The sequence below is a fragment of the Ctenopharyngodon idella genome, chromosome 23, assembly GCF_019924925.1.
Source record: "Ctenopharyngodon idella isolate HZGC_01 chromosome 23, HZGC01, whole genome shotgun sequence".
NCBI lineage: Eukaryota > Metazoa > Chordata > Actinopteri > Cypriniformes > Xenocyprididae > Ctenopharyngodon > Ctenopharyngodon idella.
The window spans coordinates 14027318-14047791 of NC_067242.1; the positions used below are offsets into that span (position 1 = coordinate 14027318).

Below are 20474 nucleotides of genomic sequence, written 5' to 3' on the forward strand. Positions count from 1 at the left end.
ATCACAGAAAGCTATCATATGACTTAAAGTTTGAAATATAGAGCATGCATAATATGGAGTACTTTTTTAGTTTGGGGGTGGGGGGGGCTTGACAGAGTGGATAAAATTACATCTGATTCTTTAACAAGTATTTGATCAGAATTATCCTTTTATACAATGTAATTGATACTTTACATCTGATGGGTAGAGGAAAGGGTTATGTTGGGGTTTTGACTGTATATACTGTACTGTTCAAGTTTTCTTTTGTATTTTCTTGCATATTATGAAAATCTTGAATAAACAGACCTTGTTCAAAAAACAAAAAACAAAAAAAAAGTATTTCCATGATGTCCTATGTGCATTTTTAGCTCCTTTAAGGTATTTACTGTACTGAGCTATTACAATATTTGATCAACAGGGGGTGACATTTTGATATTCTGTCATTTTTGCTTGATATGTAGAGGGAATTGCTCCTAAAACTAAAGACATCATGTCAATGAACTGAAAATCTCAGGAACTTTAAGGAAATTTTGACCTTTAACTGTTTGAGTTTCTTCATTTCCTCCTTGGTGGTGAAGTAGTTGACGGCTGCGTACTCGATGACGGACAGAAACACAAACAGGAAGCTGGTCCACAAATAGATGTCCACTGCTTTCACATATGACACCTGAGGCATGGACGCTGACACTCCCGTAATTATGGTGGACATAGTCAACACTGTAGTGATGCCTGGATTGAACACACATACAGAGACACACATTGTGCTAAAAAAAAACAAAAAAAAACTAAAAATCTATTTGTACTATACTCTAATGCAGTGTTAAGGTGCAGTTACAGCTGTTCGATTTTCAGAAAATTTTCACAGGCAAAGTCCAGTCCTTTCAATAGAAATCCATGTGATCGAAAATTTTGCGTGAGGGCAAAAAATTTTCCCCGGCAAATTTTTTAATGGGTTCAAGTTGGGCAAACAGATTCGCCACGGTTTCTTTCTTCTGCTTTTTTCATTGCATTGCTTTTGTGTTGTTATTTGTACATCAGTGTGTGAATATCAAATGGACGTCAAGTTTTGATGTACGCTTGATTTGCATTTTTTACCTGTTTTTTAACATCAATTTGATGTTTTTTTTTTAACATCAATTAGACATCAGTGTGTGAACATCAAATGGACGTCAAGTTTTTGACGTCAATTTGATGTTTTTTTTAAAAAATAAGTTTGATTTGCATTTTTGACGTCAATTTGATGTTTTTTTTAAACATCAATTAGACATCAGTGTGTGAATGTCAAATGGACGTCAAGTTTTTGACGTCAATTTGATGTATTTTTTAAACATCAATTAGACATCAGTGTGTGAATGTCAAATGGACGTCAAGTTTTTGACGTCAGTTTGATTTGCATTTTTGACGTCAATTTGATGTTTTTTTTTTACATCATTTAGACATCAGTGTGTAGATGTCAAATGGACGTCAAGTTTTTGACGTCAATTTGATGTATTTTTTTAAACATGAATTAGACATCAGTGTGTGAACATCAAATGGACGTCAAGTTTTTGACGTCAATTTGATGTATTTTTAAATTAAAAATAAGTTTGTTTTGCATTTTTGACGTCAATTTGATGTATTTTTTAAACATCAATTAGACATCAGTGTGTGAATGTCAAATGGACGTCAAGTTTTTGACATCAGTTTGATTTGCATTTTTGACGTCAATTTGATGTTTTTTTTTTAACATCAATTAGACATCAGTGTGTAGATGTCAAATGGACGTCAAGTTTTTGACGTCAGTTTGATTTGCATTTTTGACGTCAATTTGATGTATTTTTTAAACATCAATTAGACATCAGTGTGTGAATGTCAAATGGACGTCAAGTTTTTGACGTCAGTTTGATTTGCATTTTTGACGTCAATTTGATGTTTTTTTTTAACATCAATTAGACATCAGTGTGTAGATGTCAAATGGACGTCAAGTTTTTGACGTCAATTTGATGTATTTTTTTAAACATGAATTAGACATCAGTGTGTGAACATCAAATGGACGTCAAGTTTTTGACGTCAATTTGATGTATTTTTAAATTAAAAATAAGTTTGTTTTGCATTTTTGACGTCAATTTGATGTATTTTTTAAACATCAATTAGACATCAGTGTGTGAATGTCAAATGGACGTCAAGTTTTTGACGTCAGTTTGATTTGCATTTTTGACGTCAATTTGATGGGTTTTTTTTTTACATCAATTAGACATCAGTGTGTAGATGTCAAATGGACGTCAAGTTTTTGACATCAGATTGATTTGCATTTTTGACCCGTTTTTTGATGTCAATGTTTGATGTCAATTTGAAGTCTTTTCAACATCAAGGTGCCGGCTGGGTACCATCAACTGTCTGGTTAAACATTCTTCAAAATATCTTCTTTTGTGTTCAGCAGAAGAAAGAAAGGTTTGGAACAACGTGAGGGTGAGTAAATGATGACAAAATTTTCATTTTCTGGATGAACTATCCCTTTAAGCAATTATTATGAGACAACTAAGCAACTAAAACGTTCACCACACTTGACTGCAGTCTAAAAAGGCTCAATGTCATGCAGACACTACAGGACAAAAGATAATTTATGAGATAATGAATATTTCACCTAGTGCATGTGTGTGGACAAGTGTTACGCACCAAGTGATACACGGGCCGGTACTGCCCGCCTGTCGATCCAAAAAGACACCCAGGACAGCACCACCATCAGCATTGTGGGAAAATAAGTTTGCAGCATGAAGAAGAATATGTGTCTTCTGAGAATGAAGTTGATGTAGAGCCTGTTGTACCAGCCTGACAGAAACACATGTAAAGCCTGTAATTAATGACTACTAATATAGCAAGAACAAAGACAAGATTTGTTGTAGCATCTCTTACCTGTGCTGCTGTACAAGGCCAGACCGTGTGAGGGATGGAACTCTTCAATGAAGAACTGAGAGAGGGCAATTTCATCTGTCCTTAAAGAGTCATTGCCATTTTTCCAGTACAACATGAGGTCGTTCTCATTATATGCATCTGAATGGGACAGAAGAGTGGAAGCCATAATATAAAGAAAAGAGTTAAAGAAAGTGAGCACCTGTTTAATTCATGTTTAAATACATAGATAATATGAAGAGGAATTTTATGGATTCAAATATTAACATCTACTATGACAGCATTTGTGGAGTAATGTTGGTTTCTACAGGAACATAATTTTGACTGGCAGTTGTAGCAAGGAACTAAAAATGAAACTAAATGGCTCCTTGTAAACCACGGGTTTAAAAGTAGGCTGGATAAAGTTAACCAATCCTCTATTTAGATGTAATATTCACACACTAGCTGTAATGTATTCTGTGTCTGTGCTCTTGTTTTGTAGACTTTTAGTTTCTATTTGGCTCAGTTCCTGTTTCCTGTGTTTCCCTCATTCCCTGACTGTATTGTTAGTCAATTACCCTGTGTGTATTTTAAGTTCTTGTGTTTTCAGTCTTCTTGGTCAGGTCTTGTCCTTTGGTGGCTGTTTTGTTGGTGTGCTTAGTTTTGTTCTTTAAGTTCCTTTGTATTATTCACAATCTTTTCATGATCCAGTTTTGCCACATTAATCTCATGGCAATATATAATGTTTACATGTGTTGCTATACGTTTGCAACAGTGCATATTTTAACATTCATTGCATTACTCCACATACTTCCATTGCAAGCACCTTTCTGTAACCACGCTTTTTAAAATAGTGCCAGAAATGCTTCACATTCTTTTAATGAAAAGATCCATGATTGTCACATTTTCCCAACCTATAAAATATCAACTAAAAAACAATGTAGGTGGGACTCAATAAAACTGACACAAGAACTATAGATGTTTCTAGGTGGACACGCACAGCTCTCCAGTTCCAGGGAACAATTCTGAGTGTCCAACGGGAATCTACTGAAGTCCATTGAGCACAGAGAAGTAACTGTAATCCTACAATAAAGAGAATATTCCATTATTAAAACATTTACTTATGAAGGAAATTAATTAGCAGAGGTCGTAGGCTTCTACCTGACGCTGTAAAGGATGTTGCCGTCTGGGAAAACCCTCAGCATTATGTTCTCCATGGTGGTATCATGAATGAAGGAGCGCTTGGAATGGACGAAAAAGACATCAGGCTTCCAGATCTTCTTCACCAAGCGGCCGTCGAATGTGCGGCTCAGATTGTTACTGGAGGGAAAAGCCAAGCGTTCATCCTTCCAATAATGCCTCAGGTACAGGGTCATCGTGAAGTCCTGAGACAGAGCTTTACATTTTACTGACCTTATAGATAAACATGACAACTTATTACGAGCAACAGTGCAGGGCAGTGACTGGCATTTTGGTGCAAATAAAAGTTTTTGACATTTACCAGGAATGTTCGGCTTGGTTAACGGATTGACTCGTTTGAGCTATTTCTTTTTAGTGAATCAAAATCATGTTCGATTCCCTAATGAATTACTCTTATAAGCTGGTGTGGTGAGGAATCTTGTCCCCCCCCCCAAAAATCGTGTCTCCTTTAGGACCCCGAATGATCCCATTGGTTCAACGGACTTTTAATGGGAATATTTTTAGTGCCTGATTATAATTCCTGCAAAATCACGCTATGATTTGTATAGTTTAAAATGCATTATAATGACCATTAATGTCTTTTAAATAACATGGTTCATATACTAGTATATAACTGAAGCTATAGGTTGTGAAATCAAGCATTTCTCGTTTTTACTGTTTTTAGTTAGCTTATGTACTAGCATAGCATACAACTACCCAATTAGCCTGCTAGCTTAGCTTATATTATATTAGGTATGTTTTTGCTTCCAATATAGTTCCCAATTACATGTTTCAAATGAATGATGTTTGTGTGTACTTAGCATGACAATTAATTTATTAAACATTTATAATAGTAATATTATATACACATTGCTATTATTGTGCACAATTAATATTAAATTACTTTTACAGAACCTAGTATGTTGCAAAAATCCTTATCCTTATAAAAAATACATTTTTAGGCATGGTTTATGTTATTATGCAATACATAGACATTCATTTAATATTTCAAGCATGTTATTTGTGCACTTAATGTAATAAAAATCATGCAACATTAAAATAGGTTATAATTAGTCAAGACATCACGATAACAACTTCTGATCAGGCATTACCGCCTGGGTCCTAAAGGAGACCCGATTCCTGGGGGGAACTCGATTTCCCATGACACCGGTCCATTTTAGTGAATCAAACACATGCAGCTTAAACTAACTGAAATTAAAAAAAAAAAAAAAAAAAAAAAAAAAAACAGAAAAGAAACCAGAACCACCAGAACAATATGGACTTTTACCATGTTTACTTCAGAGATGCTGTCTATACTCTCCACCTGCACATCAATTCCCACAGGGATGGCAGATCCTGCAAAGCAGAAAACACAATACATTTGCATATTGGTTCAGGACAACAGCAATGCCTTTGATATCAACTTAGATATCCAACAGAGAGAGCATATGGAGCTCAAAATGTTACTCTAAACCTATTTGTCCCATCATTAATTACCAGTGGTTACTGACCGAAGGACGCCATTCAAAGCCTGGTTCCGCCTCTTGATCTTCTTTAATCATCTAATAGAAAGCCTACACATCACTAAACTACTCTCTTATCTAAAGATCTCTTCCTCCTCCTGCTTTCTCTTTTATAGTTCAAGCACTGGCAGATTAGAGCGTCGCCCTGCTGGTTGAAAGGAAGCAATACAATGATTCATGCTTACATGTAGTTGCCATCACAGACAGTGAGCTGTGTATGGTGTAATTTCTATTAGTCATTTATGCACATGTATGCATTTACAAGTATAGTTTATAGCTTAATATGTTGTTTAATACTATTTAAGGGTTGGATGAGACCAGACTGCGATTTTTTTATAGGAGGCAAAGTATAAAGAAGTGCGCTTAATTGTACTGAATTGTATATAAAGAGAGTACAGCACTGTAAAAAATCAAAAGTTGAGAAAACTTAAAAGTTTAAGGCAACAAACTTCAGCAGATTTTTGAGTTTTCTCAACTTGTTGTATTCGGTTTATACAACAAAAAGTTGAGAAAACTCAAAAATCTCCTACAAAAACAAGTTGAGAAAACAAAAATCAAACTTTTAAGTTTTCTCAACTTTTCATTTTTTACAGTAAGATTAAAAATGTTACTTTAATGTACATTTTAAATCATTATATTTTAATAATCTTTTGTCATGCTTCAAAGAAGTACACTTATTTTGCTGTTACTAACATACTAAAGCACATGTATAGTACGTGATTATAATTTTAACTATAGTGTATTTTTCAATGTTACATTTAAAGTCAATCTATTTTAAAGTACTAATTTGCAACTTCATCCTACAAATATATATTTAAAATACATGACATATAAGTTTTAATAGAAATGTTATTGAAGTATATTTTAGTTTACCATAAATGCTTGTCAGTACATTCGGCAGTACACTTTACCTTTATTTCAAAGACAATATGAGTAATTAAGAACATACTTCTTTCCCACAAGGTGGGTGTATGTTCAAGGAAGGACATAAGAGCTCAAGCTTAAAGTTTATCACTGGAAACGCTCTCAAATTGGTTTTAATTTCCATATCAACATTTAAACAAAACCTCAAACGATAACAAAACAATAACAAAACAATAAAAAGATGATTTTGAGTGAATGTACAAAGTAACTTCCCCAGTATATCTATAATTTGAAGCAAAATAAAATTAATTTAAAAGCATATACTGTTAAATACTTTTTCTTGGAAAGTCTGTACCATCTTAATTTAAAAACAGCCGCTTGCTATAATATTTGATATACTGCAATGGTATCCATATATTGTAAGTATGTTTTAAGTGTTCAAATATGTGTAAAAATGGTCTATGAATAACATCTTTCTCTTTTCCATCTGTTTTATCAGGCCTGGGATGTAATCCAGATTACTGCCCACCAAAGCACATCTGTGTCCTCAACACCCATTGTCTAATTTGTGTTTTGCACAATCTGGGTCATGTCTGAATTCAGGACCACACTCGCCCTGTCAAAGTCACCCCTGGCCGCTTTCCCCCGAATAGAGAGATGGTAACGCCCACCTCGTTTTGCCCTCTGACACGACAAAATGGTACAGCCCATTTCTAATCAGATTTATTAAAAAGAACACTCTAATTGTGATTTCCAGGTTCGAGATGGAAATTGATAATTGGAGCAAATAAACAGGGCATCCTGACCTCCAAATCCAGGCCTCATGGCAAAGTCATGGTCTTCGATCCTTAGCAGCTGTTCAGTTTTGATGAGGAGGGACTTGGTGCTGTCCTTTCGCTTTAATTTGTAGTCAATCCGTCTGAAAGAATAAGAAAAAGGGTCAGAAGAAAAACTTCAAAATAATGGTAATATTGTCCCGGGCCCTGTGAGCAGGTGGATCCTTGCATTACAGAGAAATAAATCAGTTGGATGTTTTGTTTCCATGTCAGAACATTACCACAAACATCTGTCTCTCTGCTCCAGCATCTGTAATATAAAATATAATTACTCAGCCATTAAAGGAATGATTTATAAAAAGCAGCTTGTTGTTCAATGGCAGTTGTGTGTGCCGGGTTGTGAAAATGAGCTGCGGTTTGAAGCGGTTCCAGAAGCCTTCAAAGCAAGCCGTTTTCTGAGCTCTGAGAGATGAGACATGAAATATGCCAAAAACATGTCAGTAGCTAGTGAAGGTCAGTCATAGACATACAATGTTTCCCCTAACATTGCCTTTCCATCTGCATGCTTTAATTGAAACCCCAAATACACTGTCAATCACGCTGTGCTCATTCCATGGCAAAGTTAATTGCACACCGAAGTGCAATTACAAAATTAAACCTCAAACTGACTACAGCGTACAACCACTAATGACTACGTGATGGACTCATTACGCAATCATGCTAACAAAAACACGACACTAATGACACAATGCATGCTGTGAGATTGTTGTACACTGCTGTGATTAAAATAAAAATATAGTTATATAATATTAATTTAAAAATAATAATAAAAAATAATAATTATACATATCACCTTTAAATTTTAAAAACTAAAAACTCTCTTGGACAGAGCACAGCAAGTGTGAAATGCCCTAGAAAATATATCCAATTAATCTCTTTCTAAAAACACAAAGATGAGGCTTTATAAATATTCAATGCAATGACATATTATGCATTAACAAAAGCTGTACCTGGAAAACCTGGCTGACACTGGAAAAAGGCTTTTTAGGAAACTCTGCAGGCATGATTTTAATGCCAAACAGCAGTTTGGCTGCTCTCCAAAAAACAGATGATGGCACCAGGATGGTTGTAATTACAAAATGAAAGAATATTGGCACTCTTGAGGTTGTGTGTGACTCATTATGCTGTAACATAGAAACCACTGACAATATATTAAAACCTCACTTTATTTCTCATTTAAGGACATATAGAGGAAATTCAATGATCCATGGAAGTTTTAGATCATAACTATTAACTTTTGTCCTTTAACAACTTAACTTTTCCACCCTTTTTTATGCATTCTGCTATTGTCTCAATTCAGGGTAAATACTGTTAACTAATTACAAGCGTTTATTTAATTTCTGATAGTTGCCAAGGCTGTAAATTAAGTACTAAAATAACTAAAACTAAATAAACTAAAACTAATAAATACACATTAACATAAAACCATAGACTTAAAAAAAAAAAAAAAAAAAAAACTTTAACTAAAATTAAAGTGAAAACAGAAAATGCAAGATAAAATCTAATTCTAAATAAAAAAAAATATATATCAATGATACTAAAATAACACTGATTCTCACAAACTGAGGTAACTTATCCAACTTATAACAGCCAGTATAGCACAACTTAGTGCTTAATGACAGACACATTGATCAGAAATTCCCCAATGAAACACTATTTTCTAGTCAAGCCACATGCTAAATCATTGGTTTTGGTGTCCTCCACTCTAATTAAACCCCCTATTTACTCTTTCTAATTACTGCCCATTTGTTCACACATTGAACCATTCTGGCAAACTAAAAACTAGCAACATATTAATGCAAAATTGATGTAATATTTAATCCCTATTACATTTAAAAAAGCAACCCATGAAAGCAATTTTAGGTTCACTTCAACATACAACACACAACAACACACGTTACTATAGTAATTATGGTAACACTTTAAAATAGGGTTTCATTAGTTAACATTAGTTAACAAATTTAGCTAACGTGAACAAAGAATGAACAATACTTCTACAGCATTTATTAATCTGTTAATTTCAACATTTACTAATACATTATTAAAATTAAAAGTTGTATTTGTTAATATTACTTAATGCACTGTGAACTAACATGAACAAACAATGAACAACTACTTTTATTAATTAACGTTTAATAAATACTGTAACAAATGTATTGTTCATTGTTAGTTCATACATACATACTAATATTAACAAATGAGACCTTATTGGAAGTGAAAGAAAGAAAGTGACATGTGAAGGCCAAGTATGTAACCCAAACATTTAACCCATCCAGTTAGTGCACACACATTAGGAGTAGTGAGTAGTGAACACACACACACACCCGGAGCAGTGGGCGCCCGGGGAGTGATTGGGGGTTAGATGCCTTGCTCAAGGTCACTCAGTCATTTCTTGTCGGTATTGAGACTCAAACTCGCAACCTTCTGGTTACCAATCTGACCGTTAGGCCATGACTGCCCCATAAATATTGTATAAATATTGTATTATTATTATTGTATATAGTAGTGATCATAATTATTATAAACTGTGCATAATTACATGCAACTAACCTTAACCACACCATAATCCTAACCCTATAAAAAGTATTTGTAGTTAATTATTATTACTTATTACTTAAAAGTGTAATTACACTGTAACACAGACATCTTTAAATAAAATGTAACTTACTGACTCTAAACTTTTGAACGGTAGAAAATACAGAACATGCCATAGAGTTTAAATATTCATGTCTCACCCTCTGAATCTGTGTTTGGCGTGCTCAACCAAGTAAACATCCTTATCTTTCTTCCGGTTACGGTAACGGTTGTTGAGCAGCGTGACGGGCCAGAGACAAGCAAGGCACAGCAGCCTGAGGGTCAGCAGGACCAGCTTCATGGCCAAATACGATGACGGAAGACCTGTTTTTCTTCTTCTGGGTCTTTTTGTCCTGTAGCTGTGGTCCAGAAACCTTCCACGGAGCCAAGGCAGGATGGTTCCTGGGTCCTGGCCATCCCCAGCAAACCTCAGCTGAGAGGGCGCTGGGAAACTGTACGGCAGTCCTGAAGACCTCCGCTGATGTTCACACGTCTTCCAGTAGAATCGTAAATCTGAAATCTAGTTTGTTGGATCGTCTCACAGCATATATTCAGCATCTATCACCACATACTTCAGCTGATTGTATGTGTGAGCATGTGTCTGGTTGGTCCAGACAACGTCCTGCTGTTGTCGACTCGGTTGTGCTTTGTCACCCAAACATAAATCAATAGGAATTTATTCTTACAGTAATAAAAGAATGACATTAATTCCTCTCAAATCCTCTTATCTGTAGCTGGTGGATCTTCCCTTAACCTACACAGTGGGCTGGGACCATCTCTAATCGGGATTTCCACATGCCAGGAGTTATAGCTTTGTTCTGTCTCTGTTGAAGATAACCATGTCATACCTGTCCACTCACGTCCATACACTTCATTCACTGATGCTGATAGGTGGAAAAACGAACAAATAAAAGACAATAGGATGAACCTAAACATCAGAGTGACAAGTTGTATTGAGGAAAATTGATGTAATCCTGTCCTTGTCCTCTTGTTCACCTTATTTCTAAAAAACAACATGTAGTCCAGATAAGATTTGCAAATCATCAGATTATTAGAGAATATATATCACAGCAAATGAACCTTTGAAGGTAGTATTCCTGTATCTGCGTTGGTCTGTTTTGTAGAATGCCGGTCTGGCATCACCTGATGATCTGCTCCAGTTTCAGGCAGATTCCATCATTAGTTATTATTCTAAAAAGCTCAGGGGCTAACCAATCAAATCACATTAACACAATCAATTACATTACAGAAGCATAGAGAGAGGGGGATGGGAGAGAGAGCAAGATCATAGGATGGACAGATACAAAGAGGAAAAAAATCATAAACCAATCGTGGACTCCCTGTGTCCAGTAATCCCAGTGCATTGCCTAATCTGGTGGATTACGGCCTGATCAGCACCAGAGACAAGCTACATCATCACAGATACTGTATCTGCATTGACTTTCACTGGTTAGCTAAGCATATCACAAGAGGACCTTGGCAACATATCAAAGAAAAAAGGAGAGATCACTTCCTGTAATAAAAAAGATGATCGAACCTTACAAATGATCTTTAGTCTCATGGCACCCAGCAATAAAATTAAATTGTGCAAATATTGAAAAATTACCAACCCTACAGTGGACTTCACAAACATTGGCATCCTCGGTTAAACTGACTGTGAACATTTGTTTTTGTCATTCTTAGGGCTCATTCACACAAACGTTTTTGCTTTGAAAAACGCGAGACATGTGCAGTGGAACGGAAAAAATCGCAAGGTCTCAAAACTAATTTTTGAACTGATTTTAACTTGAGCACCGCGTTTTTAGAACGCCATGTCATGCGCGAGACGCTGCAAAAGACGCGAGCGCAACGGTTTTGCACGTCCATCTAGCACGTGTTTACATAGACACACAATGGAAAAGTAGCGCATTGGAAAGGAAAATTAATTGAACCTTTAATTGAAGTTAATTGACACAAAATGTAAATGTGGAATCAATTAAATAAATATGGTTTTCTCCAAAATGTGTGTGGCAAAATTATTGGCACCCCTACAAATTCTAATGAATAAAAATCTAACTGAAGTATATTGCCATTCATATGGTATGTTTTCACCTAAGTTCACCTTAGTGATCAGGAACACTTAAGTGATAAGTGATAAGTCATGACTTCCTGTTTCACTGGGCTCTAAATATGAAGTGACACACAGGCCAAATTCCTATAGTCATCCATCACTATGGAAAATACCTGAGAATACAGTAATGATGTGTGATAAAAGGTTGTTGAGCTGCACAAATCATGAAATGGCTATAAGATAATAGTTTATTTGTTGGAATACTCATTTCCACTATCTGGGCAATAATTAAGAAGTTTCAATCAACTGGAGATGGTAACAATCTACCTGGCAGAGTATCTTTATTGGCCCCACACGCACTGAGGAGGATGGTTTGAGTTGCCAAACAAACTGTAAGGATCAAAGTTGGAGAATTGCAGATGCTAGTTGGGTCTTGGGGTCAGAAAGTCTCCAAAACTATGATCAGACCTCACCTATAAAACCACAGCTTGTTTGGGAAGATTGCAATAAAAAAAGCCTTTGGTGACAGCAATCTTATCCACCTACAGTTTGCCAGGTGTTACTAGAACTTTTAGAGGGACTGGGTTTTATGGTCAGATGAGACCAAAATAAAGCTTTTTGGAAAAACACCAGATGTGGGTTTGGCATAGACAGAAACATAGCTAAGTACCTCATCCCCAATGTGAAGTATGGTGGTGAATCTTTGATGCTGTGAGGCTCATTTTCTTCCAAAGACCCTGGACAACTTGCACAAGTACCAGCAGATATTAAATCAACACCTGACTGAACCTGTCAGGAAGTTTAAACTGGGCTGTGGTTTGATCTTCCAGCATGAAAATGATCCAAAGCACATCTCAAAATGAATAACTTGACTACAGAATGAAGGTTTTGGCAAGGACATAGCAGACCAAACTCCATACAAAACCTGTGGAATGAAACGAAGAAAAGAGTCCACAAGCATGGACCTCTGAATCTGAATGATCCGAAGAAATTCTGTATGGAGGAATGGTCTCAAATCTCTTGCCATATGTTCATCAACCTTATTATAGGAGAAGATCCACAGCTGTTATCTTGGCAAAGGGAGGTTGCACAAAGTATGAAATGAAGGGGTTCCAATAATTGTGGAATACATATATTTCAGAAAAAAAATGTAAATATTTTTTCAACTATTTGGCTTTAATTACAGTTTAATTTACAGTTACTATTTGACTGCTCTGGGTGTGTATTCACGGTGTGTGTGTGTGTGTTTGTTCACTGCTCACTGCTGTGTGTGTGCACTTGGATGGGATAAATGCAGAGCACAAATTCCGAGTATGGGACACCATACTTGGCTACATGTCACGTCACTTTCACTTTCATTAAAGGTTCGATTTTTGTGAATATTTTGAGTGAAAGACTAAGAGGAAAAATTGCAAAAACAAATATTTGCTAATTTTTACCAAGGGTGCCATTGTGTCAATATTTGTGGAGCCCACTGTATAATGTATATGATGCCTATTTTTATTTGAGGGCAACTTATAAAATATCAAATATATCAATAAACAGTGTAATAATTTACCTTTCATGGGAATATTATGGGAATAATATATATTTCATAAGAATATTGTTCATTTTTACCCTATTTACCTTTAATGCCACCCCAACAAGTGAAAACATAATTAAATCATAAAATATAGTGAAAATTTCATGAGATGTACACTACTTTTCAAAAGTTTCGAAATAAATAAAAATTTATTTTACATAAAGAAAGCCTAAAAAGATCAAAATTATTTACAAATTACAAAATTACATGCAACAGGTATATCAGAACATTCTATATTTTCAGTCAAAAAGTGTTTTTCGCTCAATAAAAAATTCTAAAACTCCACCCATTCATGTAACAGCCCTAAAGTGGCAGGCCTATGCTGATACTATGAAAGTGTGTATCCTTAAAATAAACAAGTCAGTCTAGTCAGAATCTAGTTCACCATCAGAGAAGAGGCTTCCATCCACAATCAAAACACACACATGTGAGTCTGCCTTTTGAATCATAACCACAACACAACACATAATAAGCAGTTAAAGCCTTAAATGGCCTGAAACAGTATCATTACTTTTCTAATTAACTAATAATGTAAGAGAGACCAGAGAATCATTTAAGTTTTATTACTATCTACAATATGCTTTTGAGATTTGTTTAATTCTGAAGTGTGTAAAGTGAATCATTTTATATTATTGCTTTGTGTGCTCCTAAACAGAGTTGTTTTGTTAAATTGAATTTCCTAGTACGGTAGAAGATTTCTGTCTTCAAATGCTCTGTTATCATGAGCAATCTCAAGAGTGAACCTGATCCGGAAGATTCTACTTAGAAAAGAAAGAATGTGATAGACAGATTTCACACAAAAAAAAAACAATATGAAGATTAAGCTCAAGCGTAATGCAAAATGTCATAGAAATAAAGGGTAAAGTCAAAATCTTCAAATATCTGACAAAACACTGAACTATACTGATGCTAGTGTTCTTTAAATTGGCTGCAGCGTCTGCAAAATGTATTCTTAAAAGTTTCAATCTTTCTGATATTCTACCAGAAAGCAGTAGTTCTCTGGTTAATAATGATTTATTGTTTATATACAGAAGATGAAGAGTGTATTCATTTAATTTTTTTTCCTTATATTTCAAGCCTTAAAAAAGAGAGCGATGGCAGCAGCACATTCTTGGACTTGTTTGATATTGGTGTGGATTATTGCTGATACAACTGGGAAAACTCCAGGTAAATACTCCCTTTATTACAAGACTTAACATAACACCTTCACTTCTGTAGGCCAACAGTGCAGCTTCTCTAAAACATTTTTTCACATGATTCCCTGGTTTAATTGAACAATTCATCGTCTCAGACACCATGAATTCATTACATGCTTTAAAATAAGACCTCAAGAGTCAAAAGTGCTGAGCTAAAAGAAACTGAGCACAGCGTTTTTATAACACGGCATTTTTTATCTGTGTGACTAACATTTGGCATATTTAGTAAAAACAACTTTTAAACAGCCTGTTGTCCGTTTAAAAGTCATACAAAACTGTGTCTGACAAGCAAAACATTGGCCTGATTAATTGCCTGATGTTTATCGGTCACACAAGAAACCAGCATTTCAGCCCTGTTTTTGAACTATGACCTAAATATTTTCAGGTCAATTTGTAGATCTCAAGACGTATCGACTCAAGAAACAAGAACAGATCGTGCCCTCCCATGAATATGATACTTCCGTATTTGATCCATATAAACAGATTTAGATATAACTTAACTTTTCAGAGTAACTGAAGATTAGACAAGACAAAGTATTTGACATCTTGACTTCCTTCTAAAAACATTTTTATTCACCTCGGGTGTGAGAGAAATCACTTTCATTTACACTGATTAGTGTTTACAACATGTAAACCCTTACATTTTCCTCTTCACCACAAATCTAGATGTCCAGGTAACCTGCATGTTCTCAGAAGATTGTGTCCTACCATGTATCTTTGAAGCAGTTGGAGATAAGATCGTATACTGGTTCAGACAGAATGTTCTGATCCACAGTTATAAACAGGGGAGCAGCCTGTTAGATCAGCCTGATCAACACTACAACGGCAGGATGTCACTATTCACTGAAGTGATTTCCTCTGGTAATGCATCACTTCATATTCAGAAGAGCGGCCCACAGGACAGGGGGAAGTACAAGTGTCTTGTCACCAGCAGTCGAAAAACCAGTGAGCACTTCATCATAGTCAAGGTAGAAGGTAGGCTATCACAAATCTATGGTTAAGAGTTTTGCAATCATAAATAAAAATATAGCTGCGAGCAGCAATTATCGGGGTACAAGCGCTTTAAGGCCTATAAGCACATGCGTAAAAAGGTATAATGTTTTAATTAGCAAGCCTGTAACCATCTTGATCATAGATGGAAAAGACCAATTACAGCCAACACCAGCAATTTCCCATAGGAAATTCATGATTTATAAAGCTTGTTAATGGTTATCGAGGTTGAGCCAAAAACCTAGGACTAGTTTGACAAAGTTTTTTAAATAATCTCCAATATTTAACAAATGATTTGATGGACAGCAGCAGTCCTAGAGGCAAAGTTGCTTATAGTGATTAGTTCTACCATGTGGTCCAAATGTTAGAGCCGTAAGTCAAACAGGCCCAGCGAGTTTCGTTCCGATTGGCCTCCGTTCGCCTTGTCTGATAGCTGCTCAATCTTCATTGGCCGATGGCGGCCATGTTTTTTGAGATACGTCAATGTCCTCATAGACAATCATGGCACCTGCAAAGACACTGCATGCCAATTTTCAAGTCAATCGGACTAACAGTGAAGGAGTTACAGCCATTTTCAAGTTTTTTTCCTGTTACAGCACCACCAAGTGGCCAGTCACCGCGTCCACAGAATGAGCTCTTACATAGGTGTGCTGAGTTTGGTGAAAATATGTAATTTCATTCATGAGTTATAGCCATTTTAGTAACTTCGAACGTTTTGGCGGCCCTTAGGGACCGTGAATCGAAATTTCAACTTTTTTTTTATTTCCGATTGGGTCAAAAACCTAGGACTAGTTCGCAAAAGCAGGTTTTTCAAAAAAACCAAAATACTCTAAAATTTCGACAGAATGACGATGAGCGAATCCGTGCCACGCGCTTGAAACCCTAATTATTTTACCATCACTTAACTGTGACAAGTTATAAGCAGAACGTAAGTGCAACTTTAACAATTTCACAACTTTTATCCAAATCCCCATAAACTCCCTGTCAGCTATATTAGACAACATCTGGTCTGTGCCTTTAAAAAAGTTTTCAAAAAAAGCACAGCAATCAGACGAGACTTAAAAATGATAATGACACCATAAACAACAATAACAACAACAAATAACTTTGTCATTCCAGCCCCTATCCGCTCAGTGAGCTTAGAAACGACACGTCTCAGTGGTTTTGATGAAGTCATATGCTCCACCCGAGACGTCTACCCCGCTCCCCGCGTAACCTTGTTCGCAGAGCCAGCCATTCTGCCTGACGCCCTCCAAACCTTCACACGCAAAACGGCTGACAAACAAGGCCGGTACTCAGTAGAGAGCAAGATCAGGAAGCTGAAAGATCTGACCTACATCTGCCTCGTCCAATCATTCTACAGGTCTCAGATATGGAGGACATCACTGCAGGAGAAAGGTTTGATCTCACTGAGTAAACTCATAATTGTCTGGACAAGTTACATTGCATTTCATCATCATTATTATTACAAGACATTGCATCACCAAATATTTCCATCACCGACCAAACAATTACATGCAGACGAGAGAGCATAGTGTACCACAATGTTTCTCCCACCATACTGACCTTTCAAATGGTTATCCAATTTTCAATTGAACAGAAATATTTAGCGTCGAAGGTCAGGACTTCAACATCCCTTGCGTGTCCCCATGGCACCTGCCAAACTTCACTCTGACATGGTCCTTCACCAAAGGACATGAGTCCGCAACCATCTACACCTATGACAGCCTCACACAGCTGAGCTCCAGCGTTTGGAAGGAGAAGGTGCGACTGGTGACCCCCAGGGGTCAAGGTGGGGACGGCTCACTGCAGCTACGCAGCCCGCTGAGACTGGAACATACTGGTACCTACACCTGCATCCTCTCTGCTCTCCAAACCAAACATGAGGTCCATACTAGGGTCATCATACCAGTGACTGGTGAGAGCATGTTATACCCTGTAAACCACCATCATGAACTTACACTACATTTATAATTTTAATAATTAAATTAAATTTCACAAATAACAGGCCTATAAGCACATGCGTAAAAAGGTATAATGTTTTAATTAGCAATTAATTCTCTGTGGCCTTACTGAGGTTGTTTTCATTATAAAACATATGTCATTTGTACGTTTTTAATACGATCTACTTACTCCCCACTTATTGTACGGTTTAGGGGAGGGGTAAATCTTCTTGCTTATTTTTATCTAAAAATCATACGAATTTACATGATATCACCACCTTGTACACTTCCTTATGAGATCGGGTGGTAAAATATGATTCGTTAAAGAGATAGTTCACCCAAAAATGAAAACTCTGTCATCATTTACTCACCCTCAAGTTGTTCCAAATCTGCACGAGTTTCCTTCTTCTGTTGAACACAAAAGAAGACATTTTGAAGAATTTCGGTAACCAGACAGTAGCCATTGACTTCCATAGTATTTTTCCATACTATGAAAGTAAATTCTTTTGAAGAAACTAATAGCTTAATGATTTATCATTAAAACATACATTACAAATGCACTGCATAAGAAATAAAACAATGAGCTACTCGAATCTGTAAATAACAATGATTTTACCTCAGCACCATATCTCTTGAACACAATCTTTGGTGGAGGATTATTTCAGCTAACTAAACAGCAAGATGGGATGTTGACATTTCATTCATCTTCTTGAAGACAAAATAATCTTTATTTTCAACTAAGAACGTATTTTCTTCATATTTTGACTTTACAAAGTTGTTTCTGGCCCGCAGATAAAAGACTGTCCGAGAGCTCCACCCAGTGGTGGATTCCTGCTGCTGCCATCACAGTCCTTGCAGTCGCTGCAGTCGCAGCAATCATAGGGACTATAAAATGTAAAGGTATGATAACCAGAATCTCCAAAATTTTTTATTTGAAATATCTATATTTATACTTAAAATATATGTCCAACAATTATATCTTATATCTCCGAACAAGTTGGCTGTTCAAAATCAAGTCAAACCCATGTAGAGGCTGCAGAGATGCAACCAATCAGAGGTTTGTTTGTGGTAATAGTTACATAAGCCTAATAATAAATATAGGCTACTCCTCACTGCATCACATTCACAGATCTCTCTATTATTACAGTGACTGATGCAAACAGTGGAGCTCTATCTGAGGATACCTGCTTAACGGAAGAAATCGCCAACAGACCTGCATGAGAATACATGGAGGAAAAATGTGTTTACATTAGTATAGATGGGACTCCAGCAATCTGAACCCCCTTCAAGGCCTTCCTTTAAATCCTGAAAAGTGATCGATTTGCTGTCAGGATAAAAGAAGAGACAGAGCCACTCTCTCCAAAGCCATGCCTCCTCCAAACTACATGAACGCACACTGCCAGAGCAGTTTCTGCAAAGCATCATGAGAGATGGCGTCAAATTACCTCATGTCTCAAATCACATAACATTACAATAATAATTAAAGCTGCAAGCAGCGATGAAAGGGCCCTCGCAGGCTCGCACCCATGCCACCCGGTGGCTTTAGGAAACAGAGCACGGTGGGCAGTATGCATTTAAGTATATATAGGAGGACTATGTCAGTCATTTGTATTTGCCACACTTCCTGCTACCAGCTGGTGGCGCTATGACTATAAATTTTGGCATGTAGATGTCTTCAGGAACTTATCAAATATGTGAAGTTTAAGGCAGATTGGACATTGTATGCTTGAGTTACAACAACTTCCTATTTCATGACGATAATAGCATGCTTTAGCACTCAGCTAAGTGTTGCTAGCATGTTTAGTACTCAATTGCATATTTTAGTATATTGCTAGTAGTGCATCACTGTGTTAAACGCGTCTCTTCCTGTTGCCAGTGGGTGGCGCTATTACTATAACTGAATATTGTCATGTAGATGTGTTCAGGGTAGGACTCTTCTCAAACATGTTTGTTTGGACATTCTGGGCAAATTCCAAATGGAAGTGAGCATCCCTATGCCCTACTCCCTTCAAAGAGCAGAGCCCTTGAAGTGGGGACTTTGGAGGGAGCAGGGCACTTGTGTGCCATTATGTAGCCATTTGGAATGCACTTGGTGAAGGGAGTAATAAAAGAAATTGTAGCCTAATTTTTTCATTATCTTCATGTGGGATGTTCCCATGACAATGTAGCACAGTGTCCATCAGCTGATTAGCTGTTCTTACGACAGAAATTTCTTATTATTGCTGTTAACATAACTGTTACAAATAAAGATACATTTTATATATATATATATATTTTTAAATGTGTTATATATATATGTGTGTGTGTGTGTGTGTGTGTGTGTGTGTGAGTGTATTTATCTGTTTTCAACTTTAAAACTTGCCATCTCATCTTTGGACACTGCAAGAAAACACATTCTTACCTATGAAACTTATTTAAACATGACAAAAATGTGTAAAATATATATATATAAAAAAAAAAAATTAAAAAAAAACTTGAATTGCTCTGTTTGTAAGTTAACTCGAACTCTCCCGCCATCTAGCTTTAAAATGAATAAGGAGTATTCGCTGGGTCACATGGCTTCCTTGAAGTGACCATCGCATTTACCCTTTGCGAACAGCCTTGTGGAAGGGCCCTTCGTGAAGGGATTCAGTTACTTAGGCCCTGTCCCAAATGGCACACTTCATGTGCACTTTCGGTCTTGTGGACTTACAATGGCCGCTGCGTGCGCGTGTCCGTTAAGTCCACAAGACCGTAGGGTGTCCCATTCATCATTTTAAGCTTAAAGAAGGGTGCTCGTGAGCGCCCCCTTTGCGGCTGCTATGCGCCCTCGATGCGCACTTCTGCTGAGCCCGCAAGTCTGTGAGCTACACAGAGGACTTCCACCCGGCAGTCAAAGCGGCATTAGGTC

The 20474-nt window shown here is 36.6% G+C and overlaps 2 protein-coding genes across 6 annotated transcripts in view; one reads left to right on the forward strand and one right to left on the reverse strand.

The window, feature by feature from the left end:
• LOC127506267 (gamma-aminobutyric acid receptor subunit rho-3) overlaps window positions 1-18330 on the reverse strand; it is a 19346-nt gene extending 1016 nt beyond the window's left edge. Inside the window, exons 1-9 of one of the 5 annotated variants that reach the window (XM_051882586.1) lie at window positions 18201-18330; window positions 17956-17992; window positions 7220-7332; window positions 5315-5382; window positions 4009-4232; window positions 3848-3930; window positions 2872-3009; window positions 2635-2787; window positions 515-708 (exon numbers count right to left, since the gene is read on the reverse strand). In XM_051882586.1, the coding sequence (XP_051738546.1) occupies window positions 515-708; window positions 2635-2787; window positions 2872-3009; window positions 3848-3930; window positions 4009-4232; window positions 5315-5382; window positions 7220-7238 (879 nt within the window). In that variant the 5' untranslated portion in view covers window positions 7239-7332; window positions 17956-17992; window positions 18201-18330. Of the gene's footprint in view, window positions 1-514; window positions 709-2634; window positions 2788-2871; window positions 3010-3847; window positions 3931-4008; window positions 4233-4348; window positions 4517-5314; window positions 5383-5523; window positions 5688-7219; window positions 7333-17207; window positions 17362-17955; window positions 17993-18200 lie in introns of those variants that run through there. The other 4 variants (XM_051882587.1, XM_051882588.1, XM_051882589.1 and 1 more) reach the window with 4 other exon arrangements.
• On the forward strand, window positions 13770-20265 carry hhla2b.1 (HERV-H LTR-associating 2b, tandem duplicate 1). The gene is made up of 8 exons (XM_051882591.1): window positions 13770-13882; window positions 14533-14622; window positions 15318-15626; window positions 16761-17039; window positions 17242-17559; window positions 18377-18484; window positions 18582-18641; window positions 18732-20265. Exons 2-8 carry the CDS (start codon window positions 14550-14552, stop codon window positions 18803-18805), a joined length of 1221 nt encoding a protein of 406 aa, XP_051738551.1. The 5' UTR covers window positions 13770-13882; window positions 14533-14549; the 3' UTR covers window positions 18806-20265.
• Window positions 20266-20474: the final 209 nt, after the last annotated feature.

Coding starts and splice junctions, on each gene's coding strand:
- hhla2b.1 (XM_051882591.1), top strand. CDS start 14,550: ATGGCAGCAGCACATTCTTGGACTTGTTTGATATTGGTGTGGATTATT. Junction 15,627..16,760: donor CATCATAGTCAAGGTAGAAG/GTAGGCTATCAC, acceptor TTGTCATTCCAG/CCCCTATCCGCTCAGTGAGC. Junction 17,560..18,376: donor GGTCATCATACCAGTGACTG/GTGAGAGCATGT, acceptor TCTGGCCCGCAG/ATAAAAGACTGTCCGAGAGC.